Source organism: Molothrus ater, chromosome 5, assembly GCF_012460135.2.
Source record: "Molothrus ater isolate BHLD 08-10-18 breed brown headed cowbird chromosome 5, BPBGC_Mater_1.1, whole genome shotgun sequence".
Classification (NCBI taxonomy): Eukaryota; Metazoa; Chordata; class Aves; order Passeriformes; family Icteridae; genus Molothrus; species Molothrus ater.
Window position 1 is genome coordinate 70,244,579 of NC_050482.2, and position 18,972 is coordinate 70,263,550.

At 37.9% G+C, this 18,972-nt stretch overlaps 1 protein-coding gene across 1 annotated transcript in view; it reads left to right on the forward strand.

Moving 5' to 3' along the window:
• The window catches only part of PIK3C2G (phosphatidylinositol-4-phosphate 3-kinase catalytic subunit type 2 gamma), a 190,033-nt gene that overhangs the window by 30,063 nt on the left and 140,998 nt on the right, over positions 1–18,972 (forward strand). Inside the window, exons 8-10 of the mRNA XM_036401795.2 lie at positions 2,235–2,351; positions 8,658–8,691; positions 16,429–16,624. Of these exons, the coding sequence (XP_036257688.1) occupies positions 2,235–2,351; positions 8,658–8,691; positions 16,429–16,624 (347 nt within the window). The remainder of the gene's footprint in view (positions 1–2,234; positions 2,352–8,657; positions 8,692–16,428; positions 16,625–18,972) is intronic.

Sequence of the window (18,972 nt, forward strand, 5' to 3'; positions counted from 1 at the left end):
GGACTTTGTAAATTTTTTATACAGAGTATAGAAGTTCTAGAATGAAATAACTTTTTTTATCATATAAATTATTGAAACACCAAAATATTCTTCTAAGGTTTTGCTCTATTTAAATATGTAAAGGGGGAAAAAATTACAAGTTGTTGACTGAATTCCTTTGGAATTTCAGAAGATGTAAAATTTTTGTAAGAAATGAATCTCCATCTTCCCTTCTTTGGGACAAAAATCAATTTCATGTATCTACACATAAAAAAACCCCAACCTCTTTTCATGAAGAAAGAGAACTCTTTACATGATAATGTCCCAGCAGAGAAATAGTGTGGAAGAAGGCATCATGTGTAGTATTCAGTATCACATAATTTTATGTGCTTACTCTTCTTCATCTGCAATATGCTCCTTAGAAGTAGCTACCATAAAAATAAATTGTATGGTAAGTAGCTTCTATAAATATTAATACTTTGATAGTTTATCTCTAAACAGAATAGCATGTTAAACAGAAATTGATACATTCCTCAAGACACCAATTCTCTTTATGGAATAGCATTTATATGTGCATACAAAAATACATAAACTGTGGGTGGGTTTGGGTTTTTGGTTTTGTTTTTCTCCATCCAGAGAGCTGTTTCTCTCTTTAAGGGTTACTTTTGTGGATGTCTATTGCTTGTTACTGCTCAGAAATTACCCTGTAGAGCTGTATTTATAGGCACAAAATTCCTTCTTCCAATAATACATCTCTGCTTGTGAAGAAGTAAAATGCTAAATTAAAACTTATTTAAATCAAATGCAAAATTGGAGTGATATTTTATATTAATTAAAAACTCTATATAGTAATTAATATATATATATATATACACTTATTTTACACTTATTTTATGTATATACTCATTTCTTCAAGAAATCAGAGTAAACCAGCTTTTATAATGTTCTGGAGTTGTCAGGGTTACACGTAGCAAAGCCATGCCACTGAGCAGTCAATCATCTTCAGCCCCAAGGAGGATCTAAAATTCTCAAGAGATTACAGTCAGTCTTTTCCTCTCTAGAACCTGTAGCGTGAAAAGGTGTTTGTGTCCTTAATTACTAACCAAAAAACCCAAAAACTTATGTTGAAAAGAATCTGACCACCAGATATTTGTGGATATTTCATGTAATTCATTCCTGCTTTAGTTTTGCTCGAAGCAGGTAATGTGCAATTAGTAAGCTCAATATATTTTTATATTTATTTCTAATAATGACAGGTGTTAACCTTCTCAGTACAGTCTGTGCCTAGACCTCAAACCTGAAAACAGAAAGTTCATCTTGGTACAATTTGTATTTTTCAGGCATGAGATGCCTGAGTTAGAGAAATGGGTTCATGGGTACATCCACATGCTATAGTGCACTAAAAGGAACATTTATCAGTACAGAAACATGAAGAATATTTATAGGAGAGCTTCTGCTTGTTCAGAGAATGTATTTTAACGTTTAATGAAGTGATATAACCCTCCAGAAAGCCATGAATTTGTACTTATTTATTTTCCTGGACATAGAGTACTTCATATTGTGTTTTCCTTTCTTTGGGGATTCAATTATTTTCTTTTTTTAGTTCCCCAAAGTATTTCATCTAGAAACTTTTTTTTTCCCATATGGCAATATTAAAATATCTAAATTTGGCAATATTAAAATATCTAAATTTACAATCAATAAGATCCCATAGTTTTAACTAAATATATAATTTTGCAGAAAGATCGTTGCAAAAGTACTTAGTCCACAGGTGTCAGATTATGCAGCCTCCCACATAGTACCTATTTTTAGGAGGAATGTGGCTGTTTTCCAACTCTGGCAGAAATGGGTAGGAGACAATAGTGAGGATAAATTCACAGAATTACAGAATGCTCATGAATCACTTGGCTTCAGGTCTCCTATGGAGTTTCTCTACAGTGCTTCCACACTTCTGCAATTCATCCAAACCAAGATTTTCCCTTAAAATCAGTCCTTGATACCAAATTTGTTCTGGTTTTGACCAGCATACGTTTTGCGGGAGATAATTGGACTTCAACAGAAATGTCACCATCCTTAAAAAATATTGGCCTGTGGTGATTTCAGTGTAGCCAGACTAAACCATGGTGTTTGAATTCTGTTTGAGAGGGTAGGATTTCCTACCCCTCACTGCCATGAAGGTTATGGTCAGGTATTTTTGGTAAATTCTGCATGTCTACTGCTTCCTTTTATTCTCCTTATTTCTCTCCTATCAACAGAATAATGTTGATAATGTGATTGAAGCAGCTAAAGCCATCTGCAGTGTCCTGTGTTTTGTGGAAACCAGAGACATCACTGATGCAATCTGGAAACTCCATGCTTTGGGGAGAGCACAGGTAAAAGATGCATGTTCATGTCCTATTTTTCTCTTTAAAACTGGAACTTGAATGGGTATCACTACTTTTTTTGATTGATCAAGTCCATTTTTCTGTCTTGCTACTTTTTACTGTCTTGCTGTCTTGTTTTCCCTTTGACATTTGTTGGGTAGAGGCACTGTAAAAAAAAAAGAATGTTGACCACGTGTGATGTGATACAGACCAACAGAAGATTTGCCACATGTTTAACTTGAACTGATATTCCCCTCCAGCTCTTTCTTGTTCCTACTCAATGTAGAAAGCTCTGCCACATCACCTATTTACCATTTATCTTGTGATTTCAGAGTATTAGATTTGCAGATATTTAGTACAGGTTGTCAGTAATTTTAAAAAAACTTCCAAAAATGTCATTTAAATAGTGATTTTTTTTTCAGATTGAAATGTCCCTATATAGAAATAAATAGAGTACCAGCATCATACAGTCTTGATTTTAGCTGAAATACTCTTAAAACTCTGAATTGGCTTTTCCAGGGGTTTCTGAATAATTGTGAACTGGGACTTTGGAGGGCAGTATCCGTTCTCAGTTTGGTCATCATCTGCTTTGGTGTGACCTTAGAAAAGTCACTATGACCTGATTTATAGAAGTTCTGAGCACCCAAAAGCTCTTTTTGAAGTCAGCATCTTGGAGATACAGGTGCTCAGCAAATCTAAAAATCAAGCCATTAATCACTTGGATTTACTCTGGTGTAACTGAGAGTAGTGGTAATTTTTTCACATCCTAAGGAAATTCCCTCTTCACACTTAAAAAAAATTATTGAGGAATTCTCTCCTTGCATGGTCTCTTGTTATTCTTTCTCACAACAAATAGTCTTTAGAAAAACATGCCAGGGTCTATGTGATGCTTGCATTCAGACCATTACCTGCCTCCTGCAAGACTTTTATCCTTTCTCTTTCCTGTTGGGTTTGATTTTGTTTTTTTTCCATGGCTTGTGCTATGTGTAAGAACACCCAAGACTTGAAGAACCAAGGCAGCTCTAGGGTTTTTGGTTCATTGCTCAGACCTGACCAGCTGTTTCCCTGAAGTGGCTTTTCTTGCTTCCCTTCTAGTTCATGCTTCCCTGCAAATCTTGCTTCTATATGATCCTAAATCTTTTAAATTCTGTTTTGGCATCAATTATTAGAAGTCACAACTGGGGGTAAATTCCTGCATAAATGAGTCTGTGTTGACACACATTTATCTGGCATGATGTGGAATCAAATGGAAATAAGAATATCCATTTAAGAAAAGCTTTTCTTAGATATTAGAGGGTAAATACTGTAGAGAAAGAGATAAAGGAAGTAACAAGGGATTCATGTGATTTGCTGTTCAGTTAAAATCCAGATTCTCTTAAGAGGTGTCAGGATGATCAGTGTCTTGTCCTTCAGACAAGAATTTTCTCAATCCAGAATGTGTCTTAAGAGATAGACAAAGAGCTGGGTCCAGGTAAAAGATAGAGAGGGAAGCAACAGAACTTTGTTTTAGAAAGGAATTAGAGCAGAAGAAATATATCAGGAATAATTTGTTAAAAACACTTATTTGAGGCAAGAAAAATTTAGTGTATTTTATCTTTTAGTGCTCAGGTCAGCCCTGTGAACCTAATGTGTAAACTGCCTCTTATAACTGCTTTATATAGCCCTTGGTCCATTTGCAGCCCCATCCTCTCTGAAGTTGAGCAGAGAAATAGGTACAGTGGTCAAAGAGACAAATCAGTTCCTATTAGTGTGGTTCATCCTAAGTCAGAAAACACCACATGCCATGCAGAATTACATAATGGGACAAAACCCTAAGAGTACAGGACATCTTTTTCAAGTCTTAGTTTTTTTGTGGATGTTGACATTTTCTTCTGCTTATCTGCAGAGTCGTTGTTATGAAAATATTGATTTTATTTTTGAGATGAATTGGCTATTAATGGGCAAATAATTAAATTATCACCTGATCTACTTGTTGTAGAAAGAAACAAACAAAAAACCTCTGCTCCAAATGTTCCCTGTTTGCTATTGCTCATTCTCCAGCATGTCAAAATGTCCAGTTCCACTGTATATACTGTCTCCAATATTTGCAGCTTCTTCTAAAGCAATTTCCATGTTCTTCCTCACATGGAGGGAGCAATACACTTCCCTTTTCCTGTTTAACCTGTTTAGATTATCCTTGCAGAGCAAGTCACAGCTCTTTATCTCTGTGCAGTCTCCAGCACAGCAGAGTGCTGGTCCTGGCTGGGATGTCCAGAGGCTGCAGCTGATAAGGGATGATGATAATGGTACTGTTTGCTCATCTGTAATGAGCAAAATGATACTGTTCTGAATAGCCTCTTCTGAATGTTGAAAAGATTGTCCTGATTGAGCAGTCTTAAATATTTTTCTGTTCTAATATTCAGTAAGAAGCTTCTTCATGTATTACGGGAATTTTTTAAGGAGTTTTGAATGAGTTAGAGACAAGACCTCTGAGTTTTTAGATGATGTGGTTTATTTTCTTATCTTCTACATAGGCAGGAAGGGTGAGCTTGGTTCACATCTTTACTGCATGGTTCAGAAAGTCACAAGACCCTTAGTTACAAAACTTTTTAAGGATTTATTGACTAATAAAATACTGCTAACAAGGATATTTATGTTTTTGACTTAATCCTTAAATATTTCGTTTTATGGGCTCATGTTACAGTGTAAGCTTTCTTAGCCAATCATGTTATGACACATAAACTTACAGTGCTGCATTCTAAACTCCTTGTTTACCTTTGTAGCTACATTTATTTTTTCTAAATCTTAAACTACAAAACTTTAAACTTCTTCTTCTTAACGTGTCTCTGTTTTAAACTAAAAATCTGCATTCTCGCTTCCAACACCAAAGTTTGGAAACCTCTTCTAAGGTCTCAAATTGAATCCTGTGCTTAATTCTGAGATTTGGCTTGCAGGCCCAAAGTTCTGAGAATTCTTTGCATTTTGGATTCTAACAACATATCTCTTGAAAACTAGTGCCTAGATTGTCTTTCATGCTATAAAGTTTTTCAGTTATTGAGGTTTTGTTCTCTTAACGCTGCCTTTCAGGCTTGGTTAGCTGAGCTGGTTGTCTGTCCCTTGAAGCCTTCCTGTAAAAGCTGCCTGTGACCTTGTGTGCCACCTCTGTCCCTCTGACTCCCTCTGTGCCGAAGCAGACCTGACTAACAACTGACTTCAAGTGCTGTTGCTGCTGCTGCCTTTTCACTCCTCTGAGAAATACTGCTAGGACAGTCAATAGACCTCAGCAATCCATAAAAGGTTGGGCTTTGATTCCATAAAGAGCTTCATCTTTCTCAGCAGCTGAACTATAAATGTCATAAAAGCAGTCAGATATATTCCTGCATGTTTTGTAACTTGAGCACTGTCCCATTTCGTGAGGATAGTCATTACACATGACATGCAATATTGTATTTGCTGGGAAATGTCCCAACGAAGGCAGGAATGATGCATCTGACTCCATGTTCCCAGAAGGCTAATTTATTACTTTATAATACTATCATATATTAAAAAACACTAAACTTAACTATGCTAAAGAATACAGAAAAGATACTTACTGAATGCTAAAAAGATAATAATGAAAACTCATGACTCTTTCCAGAGTCCCGACACAGCCTGGCCCTGATTGGCCAATGAGTGAAAACAACTCACAGCAGAATCCAATGAAATAATCACCTGTGGCTAAACAATCTCCAAACACATCCACATGTGAGAAAAACACAGGAGAAGCAAATGAGATAAGATTTGTTTTCCTTTCCTCTGAGGCTCTTAGCTTTCCAGGAGAAAAATCCTGGGCAAAGGAATTTTTTAGGAGAATGTGAATGCCACATGCATCTACCTCACATGTAGAATATAAATGTAACAAATCAGATTGCATCTCTATTTGTTAATATTTGTGCAAAGACAAATTGACCAGCTTTCCTGTCCGTAGCAACGTATGTAGTCAAAATTAGTACTCAGCAGCCAGTTATTCAATGGAGTACCAACCCCCTCAAACCTCTTTTTGATTTAAACTCATATAGAATGGTAGGGTCATTTTTTATGTAACTTTTGGGCACTGAAAAAATTATTAAATGCTGCAATGTTATTGTATTTTACCATATTGCTTGAATTGTTTCTATTATGTTCATCAGTGTAGTACCAAAAGATTTTGTTAGAAGGAAGAGAGGCTTTTTTCAGATGAGCAGGTAAACAGCCTCACAAATTAAGTGACATTTTTGAGGCTACCTGTTACATCTCACACACTGCAGCATTACACATCTGCTAAGGAAGAGGTGCCAGAAAAACATTATAACTGCTTTTCCACATGATTTCCTGATGCTTTAGTGTAATATATGGTGTGGTTTTGTGTGGAATATTTTTTAATACATCCATTTGACACAAGTGCACATAAAGCCTCAGGGAAACCACTGCTTACTCCTTCCAGTGTAAATTGCATAGGTTGCCAGTGTACGTTTGTTTATACCTATCTGTACATATGTGCTCTCCTACTTAGGAAAAAAAAAAAAAAAGAATGTGCTTCTATTGAATTTGGTTTTAAAAAAACCCTAAAAAACCTGAACCAAAACAAAGAAACTTAGTTTCAATCTTCTGTCTTTAATTAAATTGTACTTATTACCTCCTCTCTTCCAGTATTGTGCATTCCTGTACCGTGGTTAAGAGATTATGAAAGCAACTGGCACCAGTGCTGGTTTCTTCTTAACTGATTGCATCTCTTTGTAAATGCGATTATTTCAGTCTCTAACCAACCTAACCCTGGGATTTTCAAATCCATTCAGGGGAGGCTCTGGGCCTGATGCATACTTAATGTTTTTCATCTCTCCTTATTTTTTTTCCCCCCATTCCTTTCTTACAGCAGCTCACAAAATGTCATAGGAGATCAAATCCTGCCAGAACAGGCACTAATCCACTATATATTAAGCATGCTATACTATGTTGAAATTATAAGTACTGTGCCAAAAGGCTGTTTACTTTCCAAAATTTGAGGGAATTGAACAAAAGTCTCTGTTCCCATTTGTCTCACTGCATTATGAAGATTGTGCAAACATAATTCTCAACCTGGATGCTGCTTTTCTCGCCTCAAGTAAGCATTTGACTTCTTCTGTTCATCTTCACCAGACAAATGCTGGCAGCTCCAAGCTGGGTGCCAGGGGGAGAATGTACATCCAGCATTGTGTTTCTTCTACCACCTCCGCATGCATTGTAATTTTTGAGAAGCATCATGCTGAATACATATGTACTAACACGAAGCATTCTGAGCCCACTGCAAAGGGATTAATGACTTTGAAGGGCAGAAAACCTTACAGGGATGTGGGTTCAAACAGTGCAAGCCAGAGGCAATACTGAAATGCAGAATTATCTTTGCAATCTCTCTGGTCAAGATTTGCTCCTCATTTTTGTAGATACAAGTCTGATCACAGACTCATATAATCATAGATCATTCTGAGTTGAAAGAGATCCACAAGGATCGTCGAAGTCCAACTTCTGTCGCTGCAGAGGACACCCTGAAGGGAGGCACAGAATCACACCCTGTGCCCTAAAGTGTCACCCAAATGCTTCCAGAACTCTGTCAGGCTTGGAGCTGTGACCATTTCCCTGAAGAACCTGTTCAGAGCCCAACCAGCCCCTGGGCGAAAAAGCTTTTCCTGATATCCACTTAACCTCCCCTGACACAGCTTCATGTCATTCCCCTGGGTCCTGTCACTGATGACCAGGACAAGACATCAGTGCCTGTCACTTGCCCTCATGAGGAAGCTGGAGAGCACTTTGGGGTCTCCCCTCACTCAATATTTCCCTTTGGCCACCTCTGGTCAGCTGCCTGCTCAAAGGCCCTTAAAGAGCACAGCTGTTTTCAGTGGTCTGGCACAGGCGTAGGTGAAATGGAGGCCACTTGAGTGGAGACTTGCTGCTCCTCACCTTTGAGAGGATGCCAAGACCCTGCCCTCAGGGCTTCACATCTGATTGTAAGGCTTGCAAAGGGGTGGAGAGGGAATTCTTCTCTCTGTTGTACCACTGTGGTTGCTGAGAATGTGTGAGCACATTTGATGAGTGCTTCTTTGTACCTTGACTTGCCCAAATACTGTCAGAAATCAGGACTGAGTGGCTTGGCTGAGGTGGTAGAGGAATCAGGTCCTGGTTCTCTGAATCCCAGTCATGTCTTGTGTCATCATAACATTAAGATAAATCTAAATCCTTCCCCCTTTCCACTGTATTTTCTACTTCTACAACCATTAGAACTTCTACCCAGTCTTTTCTGAAGTGACTGATTACTTTTTTTCCTATCTGGTTTTGTCTTTATAGAATTCTCTTCAAAGTGTGGAAACATCAGGCAAAGGTACAGTGGTTTGTTTTTTGTTTTAAGTATGTTAATTCAAGGTGTGTCATCATAAAACACATGCTTTGATATTTGTTTGTTTTACTGATCTGTTTGAGTGTGCATATTGCAGATGTTTACATGTTAAGGTTTATTATAAGGTAATTTTGATAAGTTGAAATTGAAGTGATCTAAAAGTGTAAATAAAACAGCATTTCCACAAAATGATCTGGAGACTCAAATATGGAGAATGAATAGCAAAGTGAAAGAACTGAGTTCAGGCCATGGTGGTCATGGTAGTTTTCTTTAATCACAACTTTCCATGTGGAGAAAAGGGAAAACAATGAACTTCATGGAAGGCTGAAAAATGATTTTTCTGTATGACTTTCCCACCTGACTCCAATAACTTTAATTCCTCCTTCTGTAAGCTTTATTTCTTTGTGATCTTTTGCTGTGTAAACGGCGTCTTGTCGAATGATAGACTGGCATAAGAAGAGTACATTAATTAACAGTAATGGACACAATTATAAACCCTGCCTTTTAAAATCCTCACTGGCTCAGAGGTGCCCAGCACTGTCAGCACCTCTCAGACCAAGGGATGAGCAGGAGTCTGCTCTGTCCAGGGTGGATTCCAGGAGGGAACAGCCTCATCAGGTGCTGCTCTACCCCTCTGTGGCTGCCCCAGTGCAGCTGGGGCTGCTGCATGGGTACCATCCAAGGGCCCTCCCTGCAGCTGAGCACTGGTGTGGGCTGTGGAAGGAATTTGTCTCTCTCCATTTTGTTTGAGGAAAAAATGGCCTCTGAGATGCTCTTTTCCTCTGTTTGTTTTTCTCAACTGCAGTGTGCTCAGAGAGGCAAAAAAGGTGAATCAGCAGCAATGATTTCAGCAATCTTTCAAACATACAGTTGCTTCAAATGCAGGTTTCCTAATGCCAGATTTGTTTTCTATATTATTCAACTTCATGAACAGCAGAGAAGGGAAGCAGCAATTCAATTTGTAAGATGCCAGGAGAAGCTGAGTAGCTGGAGGGCCAGAAACATTCAGGTGCAGAAGGGAGAAGAAGGTTAATTCAGTTTGTGGGACTCTTCTTTCTTGGATATATTCCTTTTTCCTGTGCTTTTCTTTTAACATCCTCAATGGCAGCTAATTGCTCATGTTAAAAAACAATCAATAGTTACTAATAAACATCTACCTGAGAAACATCTTCCTCCATACACTGCTCAGAAAATGTAATTGGAATGGATTTAAAACACTCCTCTGATTACAGGTATTTCCAAATTTGAACTTTATTGAATCAGCAGCTCTCTCAAGGAAAATCTCATTTATTGAGTAACAGTGAAGGAATCAGTGTTTACTCCCTACTTCTCTGTACCTTTATTTATGCCAGGAAATCTTCAACTGTGAAGATTTCTCTGTTTGCTTTTGGCACACCCTAATTTCATAAGAATTGCAGAATCCTTTTGGTAGTGTAAGATTAGAAACTGCAATTTACTGATAGCAAGTCAGAACTTGCCAAGCCATTAGTCATTCTGTGGAGAAGCCTGCATTCAAATTTGTACAAGGTACCCACATTTCCATTTCATGTATGTTTTGACATGCTGCATGCCTTACGTCTGCACCTAATACATAAACTAAATAGACTAAAAATCAGTAAAATATTTAAAGTTAGGCTCATGAGCTAGCATGTCAAAGCTGGTGTTAAGAACATGTCTGAGAAAAGCCAAGTGTGAGTGCAATGACCAAATCTGATCTGCAGGAACCTAGGGCTGAACTCTCAGATGTGGGGAAAAACCATATTACATCTTCTCTTTTGGGCATCACAAGTTGTCCCTAGTCCCTGTCTTCCCAGTGCTCACCTTCATGATGATGCCACTGATCTAGGAGCACTAACCTTGAGAGGAATCCAGATGATATTTTCACCTGCTGAAGCTAGAAGTAAAAGCCAAATGAGTGGTGAGTTGTAAGCTCCTGCCAAATTCACCTTTGTGTGTCCTTTTCCACCTCATTTGCTTCCCACCCTTTTTTTACTTCCTTGTGCTCAGCTGTCTAGGATTGCAGGCATGCAAAAATCTACAAGCCTGTGACCCAAAATTAAAGGAAAATCATAGATTTGCTCAGTGCTGTTAAATCTTTCCAGATCTCTGGGAAGCTAAAACCCATGTGCTTTCCTTCCTCAAGCAGCACATTTGCAGATGAAGTCAGAATTGACAGCCAAGGAAGAGACAGACTGGATTTCCCATTTTTACTATTCCTTTCTGTCCCTCATATGTATTCATGTTTATCTTGAAGAAAACAGGATCAAATTTTAACAGCAAGAGCACCAATCAGTTATTCCAACTAATAATTTGTTTCTTTTCCCCTTTTTTCCCCAAGAGATGATTATTACCCTGAGTATCATAAAAGAGTTTTGTTTATCTCCATTACAGCTTCTCTCTACCACAAAAGTTAAAAAGATAAAATATACTGTTAAAATGAAAGCCTTACTTAAAAACTTGTTTAGAAACTGCCTTAACCTTACTCTTGAATAACAGATTGTTTGAGGTTTATTATTAGTCACTCACCATGGACTAAGCTAGTTAAAGACTATATTCAAAACATCTAGCCTTGATTTAGTGCTCCAATAACAGCCTCTGTTAGCAGTGTTATCTCTGTAGAACAATTTATGCCACTGCTGTGAACAAAGCAAAACTTATCCACATTATGCTGAAGTCTGGATCATGTTCTTTTTCCTCTCTATGAAGTCCTTAGAAGATTATATTCAAGTTTTAGTGCTTGAAATATTTTCTTTCTTGTTAAATGGGAGGAACTATAGGTATTTCTAGTCATCAGTATCTTTCTGCAGCATCAAGTGTTCCCAGAAAATGAAGATTACTCATGTTAGTGGAGATTTAGTATTGGAGTTTGCTGCAATCCAGACTGTGAAAAGGCTGCAGGCTTTTCACACCTGAGTCTGTGTGTGGCTCTCAAAAGCTGATGAATGAATGTTTATTCCATGTCTACAGCCTTGCTGCTCAGGGCAGGGATTTCAGATCAGACATAATAAGCAGCTTTCAGAATTTGATCAGTAGTTCTCTGGGACCCATCCAGAAGGTCTGGTATGCACCAGGAACTGATGATACTGAGTTAACAGTATTTGCCAACTGAATTGCTGGAGTTGTTATCTTTTAGAGTGAATGCAGGAATGTAATGCTTACCATACATGTCATGTAGTCATCATTACATTGAGACTGTAAAGCTTCTCTAACTGTGCTTGGGATTTGATATTTATTTCTAGACCTGATAATAGAAGCATTCACAACAGAAAGGCTTTCTATTTTTTAAAAAAGGGGAGGAAGGGGGGGAAATTTGTTGTTGTTGTTTCGGTTTGGTTTTTTGGTTAGAGTTTCCTTTGGAGCTGAAAAATTATTTTTCTTCCTTTCTTAGCACAAACCCATTAAATTTTTGTTTTGGGAGAAACTCTTTTTGTTTCACAATATGGAAAAATCTTAAGGGACTTTTGTTGATTTTGTTTCATTTTTCTACATATCTCCTGCATTGTTTCCAAACCAGAGCACAGCTCCTCACCTCGAATTTGCTGTTGCATCCTGATATATTGTCCCTATAGCCAGAGGCCTTTTAATCAAGAACAAATTTTAAATAACAATCCCCCAGTTCTGCACAAAAAGTAGGCAGAAGTTATCAAGGCATTATAAACTATATAGGAGCAGAGACATTTTTGATACCAGGATAGCAGGTGATTTTAAAATTGCTTTCAAGGGATAATCCATAGGATTCTTCAGCTAGTAGGAGAAAACAGTCCAGTAAATACTGGTGCTTGGAAGCTGCACCTGATCAGAATGTGTGTTACAGCCTTTTCATGTTTGCCTCTTTCTTATCACAATAATGGCTGTATGAATGCTGCTAGTATTTTACTTAAAGGTCAGGTGGGTTTCTTTTTTTCTGTAGTTTTTGTTATGGGGTTTTGTGTGTGTGTCCTAAACTTTATTCAGGACCTTGCTCTATTCATCTCTGAAAATAAGCTGGAAAGGAAAAAACCAAGCTCTACTTCTCAAAACTATTTTTAATCTATCAAAAGGGTCATAAGCCTTCATTCCAAATTCTGTTCAACCACATTTTTATCATGTTTTACGTGGAGAAAACGTGTACAGGTCAGAGAGAATGTTTAACATGTATTGAACTGACATCATCTGCTGGTGCAGTAACAGCAAGGTGCCTGCTCTGTTGGAAGATCTGGCAATAAAATAATATGGGAATAGTAATACTGGACTGAGAGGAAAAAGTAAGTTGGTTTCAGTGAGGAATAAGCTACTATATTCCTTACTAAATCTTGAAGGCACTTGCAGGTGTATTCATTAATTCTTTGAGGATTGTGAGGATTTTTCTGTTTCTCACTACAGGTAGAATTTATTCCTTCAGACTTCCTGCACAAGGAAGAGGAATCTGTCAGAAATAAGCATATCTGGCAGCTGTGGTTAAAGTTCACTTCCCTGGTTCTCCTCTCATTTCTGCATGTCAGATTTCTCCTCACCTTCAGGGAGAAGGTGATGGCAAATAATTTCACAGCAGAAATAGATCACAAGGTTTGAGTAGTGAGATTATTAATCTTGGTCACAGTTCACTTTGCAATGTGGTCCTTTCATTGTCTCTTACATACTGGCTATGCCTGGGACACCTCTCTAGAAAATAGGTTTTGATGTAGCTGAAACTCTGAATCTGCTGTAGGAAGTCCATGGTCTGTGCTTTGTAAATCAGTGAAGCACCAGTCTTTTCTCAGCTGAGATTTATTAAAAAGCATAAAAAGCAGTAGAAGTTCTCTGGCTTCATGAATGGGAGATATAATTTCAGCCTACCATATCCTATTCAGCAGCTCATTAAAATACAGTGAGAAAATGCTGACCAAGTTTTGTGAGTAATGGATGTTTACAGACTACCCAAGATGTTTCCCTCTAATTCAGGTAATTGCTACAGCTCCTAATGACTGAAGAATGGGGGTTGGAAAAGGGTTGATTCTGGCACAGGAACCATAGACTGTTTTATTACTGAGAGCTAGCAAGAATAAGAAAATTAATGTTGAAAAATTCCTGGGCCTGAAGACCAGATCATAATTGGACATTTGCTTAAACCTGTGGAACTCTGTTCCTGATAATATCTTCATTCTGTATGTCCTAATAATTAGATAAATAATGTTGAAGGCCATTTGTCTCCCCTGGCTGGCAGTGAAACTATTGCCCCTCGGTTGTTCCATTGCTGCCTTCGCCCCTCACATGCTGTTAGAAAAACATGTTTTCTTTGGTTTTGTCTGCCTGTCTGGTCTTTACATATCTGACATCAGTTTTGTGACTCAGGTAAACCATGAAAATACTTTTTCTGCAAACAAGGTCAATGGGCAGTGCAGCTTGGAGGTAGCGATAGGCATCTTGCATCTTAATCACTTCCTTGTCTGGCACATGTACATTTTCTGTTATGGAAAATACTCCATTGTGTATTTTCTCCTGACTTTATTATTTGGGAATCCTTTGCTCACAGAGTATTCCCTTCTATCTGTGGCTTAGCTGAGATAGAATATATTACTTCTTGTTCTAGAGACAAAAATCTGAAATGTTGCTTTACCACCTAGAATATAGATTGTGTTAAAACTCTATTTTCAGAGATTCTGAACTACCTTTTACCCTCTTTTGGAGAAAACACTGAGAAGGTTCTGTTCAGAAATCATTGACTTCAACAACCAATTTTCATAAATAAGGGGTTTGCTATTGCACCAAATTTGCCTGTCAACCACTTGGAACAGATTGGAAACAAGGAATCTCCTAAGGAGCTGTTGGTCCTTAATGAAAAAATAGTGTGGTACTTTTCAGCTAAAATACTGGTTCAAATGACAGTCAGCTGATGTCCTCTTCTGGACCTCTTAAAAAGATTCCATATGTATCACTATGGGTAAGTTCTTGGAATGTAAAATAATTCAGTGCAAATTAAACATTTAGTTTTTAGTTACTGAGTGATTGCACATCTGGGAATGAGAATTAAATGGTGTTCTAGGGGAAAAAAATGACTAGAGACAAAGATTTTTTCAAAACTATTGTGGTGAAGGATGATAAATGGTGAAAATGCTATAGAGGATAATAAAAAAGGCAATTAAAACCAAATGGTAGACAGAGAGAGTAGAAGGACTGAGGTTTTTTAGCCTATTGATCTCTAAAATTACTCAGTTTTCATGAGGAAGATGATGACATTATAAGGTGTAGTACTCTAGCCAGTCCTTCATAAATGCAGTAATTTGCTGTCAATATTTTCAGAAGAAAACCTCATTATATGTCAAACTATTTCAATTTTATGTGTATTTCTATTGTTACATAATTAAAATTTGTCTATTATGAAATGAAGAGAAATAATTTCTTTGCACTGCTTGCAATGCATTTTGTGACTCAATAGTTCTGGGTAGTTGGTTTAAAGGCAAAAGGTATCAAAGCAGGAAAATAAAATTCCTGACTGAGGATAAGGTTTTTTTGGAAACATTTCTGTCAGGAAACAGGGATAGCTAAATCTAGTGAATAGTGGTATCTGTATTTGAGATAGGGCAGGACTGCTGCACCTATCCCAAGGATAAAAAGCTAATACGAGTCTGAGGCTTCCTATTCCTGCATTGTTTCTTTTTCTTTTCTTTTTTCCTTCAATAGACACTATGAGCTGATAGATAGCTGCTGACTTCAGTGGCCAGACAAGTCCAGGGAATATTTCAAGAACTGTTAACAGGTGGTGAGAGTATGTTCTTGATCATGTAGAAAAATGTGAGTTAGAAGGGTAAAAAAAAAGGAGAATTTGGGGTTTTCCTCTTGGAAGACAAATCAGCCTGATCTTGGAACAATGCAATATATTCTGACACTTTCTCTCTCAACCTAGTCCATGCTTGAGAAATGAGTGCTCTTAACAGCTCTCTTCAATTGATGGAGGCTGCCAGGACTGGGGGTTTGAGTTTACGCTGGCAATCAGGCAACCCCAAGCTGCTCCAAAAACAGAGAGAGAAGATGGATAAAAGCCAGGAATTGAAAAAAAAAAAAAGGAAAAAGAGAAAAAAAAAAAAAAAAGTACTGCAGAGCTGAAGCCAGAGGGAATGACATAAATACATAAATACAAGTGTGGTAAAAATTAAGATACAGCCTGCATTTCATACCTATTTGTATAGCTATGTATTTGAGTGACCATTTTTGTGTCATGTTATCACCAACCCATGACTACCCGAATGCTGAGTTTTTAAGGTTGTAGCTGCTGTTTTATATGTTTTATTAATTGTTTACCTACAGTTGCAACAGCTTTGTAGTCTTAAAATTTAACCAGTGCCTTTTCTCCCTTCTACTGCTGCCTTGCCAGTTCCCTTGAAGTAAGTAGCTACTTAGCTGCTGAAATCACAGAATACCTACTTGATAAAAATCCTTCCAGAACAAAAACTCAAAGACTCAAATGGCGTATCTGAGGTACCCAGTAGCTTGCTGTAGTTGAAAATGCTTACTTTGGAAATGCCTTAATTTGAAAATGCCTTAATTTGAAAGCTCTGTAATGAAAGTCTGTTAAGGATACACCAGAAATGAGCTATGGCACTTTCAGAAGCACAGATGGCTAATTGGCTTCAGTTGCAGGTTATGTCATTTCAATTAAATTTTATTAGGAAGCATTTCAAAGCCATAACTGATGGTTTAGGATAAATATAGTTCTTCATAAATGACCTATTGCTAACCTTTATTTATTCCTCTGTCTCCTCTCAGTGTTAATAGAGGCTGCTGTGACTGAGCTCTCCATGGCCATCTCTCATCTCATCCATGCCTACAGCAGAAGCTTTGATGCAAATTTCCAGCTTGCCAGCATCCCTAGGAGCCCTTTGTGTACAGACATCAGCCTGAATTCCCAGCTGAGCTTCACTGTTTGCGCTGCCCATAACATCCCAGAAGCCTGGGTGACCAGGTAGGAGGAGGGCTCATAAAAAGATGTCTTTTCTCTTTGACAAAAGTAATTTTTCACAGACACCAGCTCACCTCTGCTTTGGTGGTGGTCCTAAATTAATGTTAGAGATTGTGTGATGCACACCAAGGCTGATTGGACTGGGAATTGGTGTGGTCTCAGCAGGAAGGGTTGGAGGCCAGCTTGCCAAGTGAAACAAAGGGGTGGTTTTGCTTGAACCCAGTCTCAGTGAGGCTCTCTCAGCAACTTCTGCTCTTGGTTTGTTCCAGCCTTGTCATGTGGCTAAGGACCTGAATTGGTGATGTCCTTCATAGATGTGATTGAAGTTTAGAGATCCAAGTATACCTGCTATCAGCATAACACAAGAAAACAAAAGCAAAGAAATATAGAAATAGAATTTTGATAGAAAAAAGAGACAATTATATAAAAAGCTAATAGTATTATTGTCTTCTGTACTCCTTAAAATTGGTAAAACTAATTGTCTCATCAAGTAGCTGCTGTTCCTAGTCTGAACAAAACTGGTGTTCTTACCACTCCAGTGTGATCAAAGGGGGACAGGTGAACACAGTCTGGCAGCATTATTTTAATGAGTTAAAATGTTGTTCTCAAAGTTTTTGTTAATTTTCCCATTGCTCCCTCTTTAGTTTCAATCTCAAATGACTGTGAGATCATTTACATTAGACTGTGAGCAAGAGACTGTGCTATACAGCATTATCTGTAATTAGCCATTTAACAAAAATCTGAGGGACTTTGCATTAGTTAAGGTAATAAATACAGAACTAGAATCACTATCCTGATTTCAGATGGTTATACCATTCCCACTGCATTTTATGTTTTACCAGAAAAATGTGATATTACACCTAGCCTAAAGGCCACTGATGAGTTCAGTGCTATGTTGGAGCACACAAAAATGAGAATCTTTCTTTCTCCTAATCTCTCTTTCCAGTCTTTCCAATATTCATAACTGGCATGGACTTGTTAACATGAACTGCTGCTCTAACACATGGTTTCCTCAAATTCTTTTATTGGCATTGTTCACATGCATGCTCCCCATTCTTATTTTTCTCCACTGCATGAATTCATGCTGGCAGTTTCCCTTTCCAAAGATCACATTATAATCTTGCAGCTGTTTTAAAATGTATTTTAACATGTCTATATTCCTGCATATGTATAATGTATAAAATGTATTCTATAAGAAAGTATATACATTATGATATATAATATATATGTATCAGTACTTTTGTTTAAAAAGCTGAACTTAATAATTTGATTGTATGTAAACCTTTTATTTCCTGAACTATCCTCCAACTCTTTGTAAAGTTTAGACTCTTTAGACTGTTAGGGGAAGTATTTCCTAGTCCTATAAGGTAATTTTTCCTTCACTGAACTGACACCTCATAGGTACTGAAGACTACAAATAATTTTCTTTCAATTAAAAAAAAGAAAAAAAGAGGAAAATCCCCCAAATCTGCTACAATAATTATAAAATATATTATAATGTTCTGGAAGAGATAAGCCATCATTCTTCTAAATATGGCAAAGTCAGGCACTTTCAATCTGTGACTGCCTCAGATTTCCTGTTCACATTTGACTGTTTCCCATGTTCATCAGTCTTGTCCAGAATGAGATCTAAATCTGAGTCTGGCAGGAAGATCTGGAAGTTACAAGACTAATTAGGAACATTAGTAATTTATAATCTATTTTGACTAATATTTTAAAAGATTTCAGTAAGAGGAATATGAAACAAGAGATATTCCCAGACCCAAATTTCACTCTGAAGCTGCTCAGTTCACTTTCTGAAGGCCAACACAGAGGGCTTTAATGCTTCTGCTGTAAAAATGTATATATTCCCTTGAGTACTGATCTGGTTTTTACAGATTGGGAAAAGAAGGTATAAATAGAATCATAGAATACCCTGAGTTAAAAAGAGCCTTAAAGATCATCCATTCCACCCCTACCATGGGCAGGGACACCTCTGACTATCCCAGGTTGCTCAGAGCTCCATCCACCCTGGCCTTAGACACATCCAGAGATCCAAGGGCAACCACAGCTACTCTGGACACCCTGTGCCAGGGCCTGCCCACCCTCACAGGGAAGAATTTCATCCTAATATCCAATCTAAACCTAGCCTACTTCAGTTTAAAGCTTTCCCTTTTCCTATCACTACATTCCCTTGTAAAATATCCCTCCCCAGCCCCCTTTGGGTGCTCTAATGTCCCCCTGGAGCCTTTTCTTCTCCAGGCTGAACAAGCCCTGTTCCCTCAGTCTTCCCAGGAGAGGTGCCCCAGCCCTCTGAGCATCTTTGTGTCCCCCTCTGGACCTGCTCTGACAGTTCCATGTCTTTCATGTGC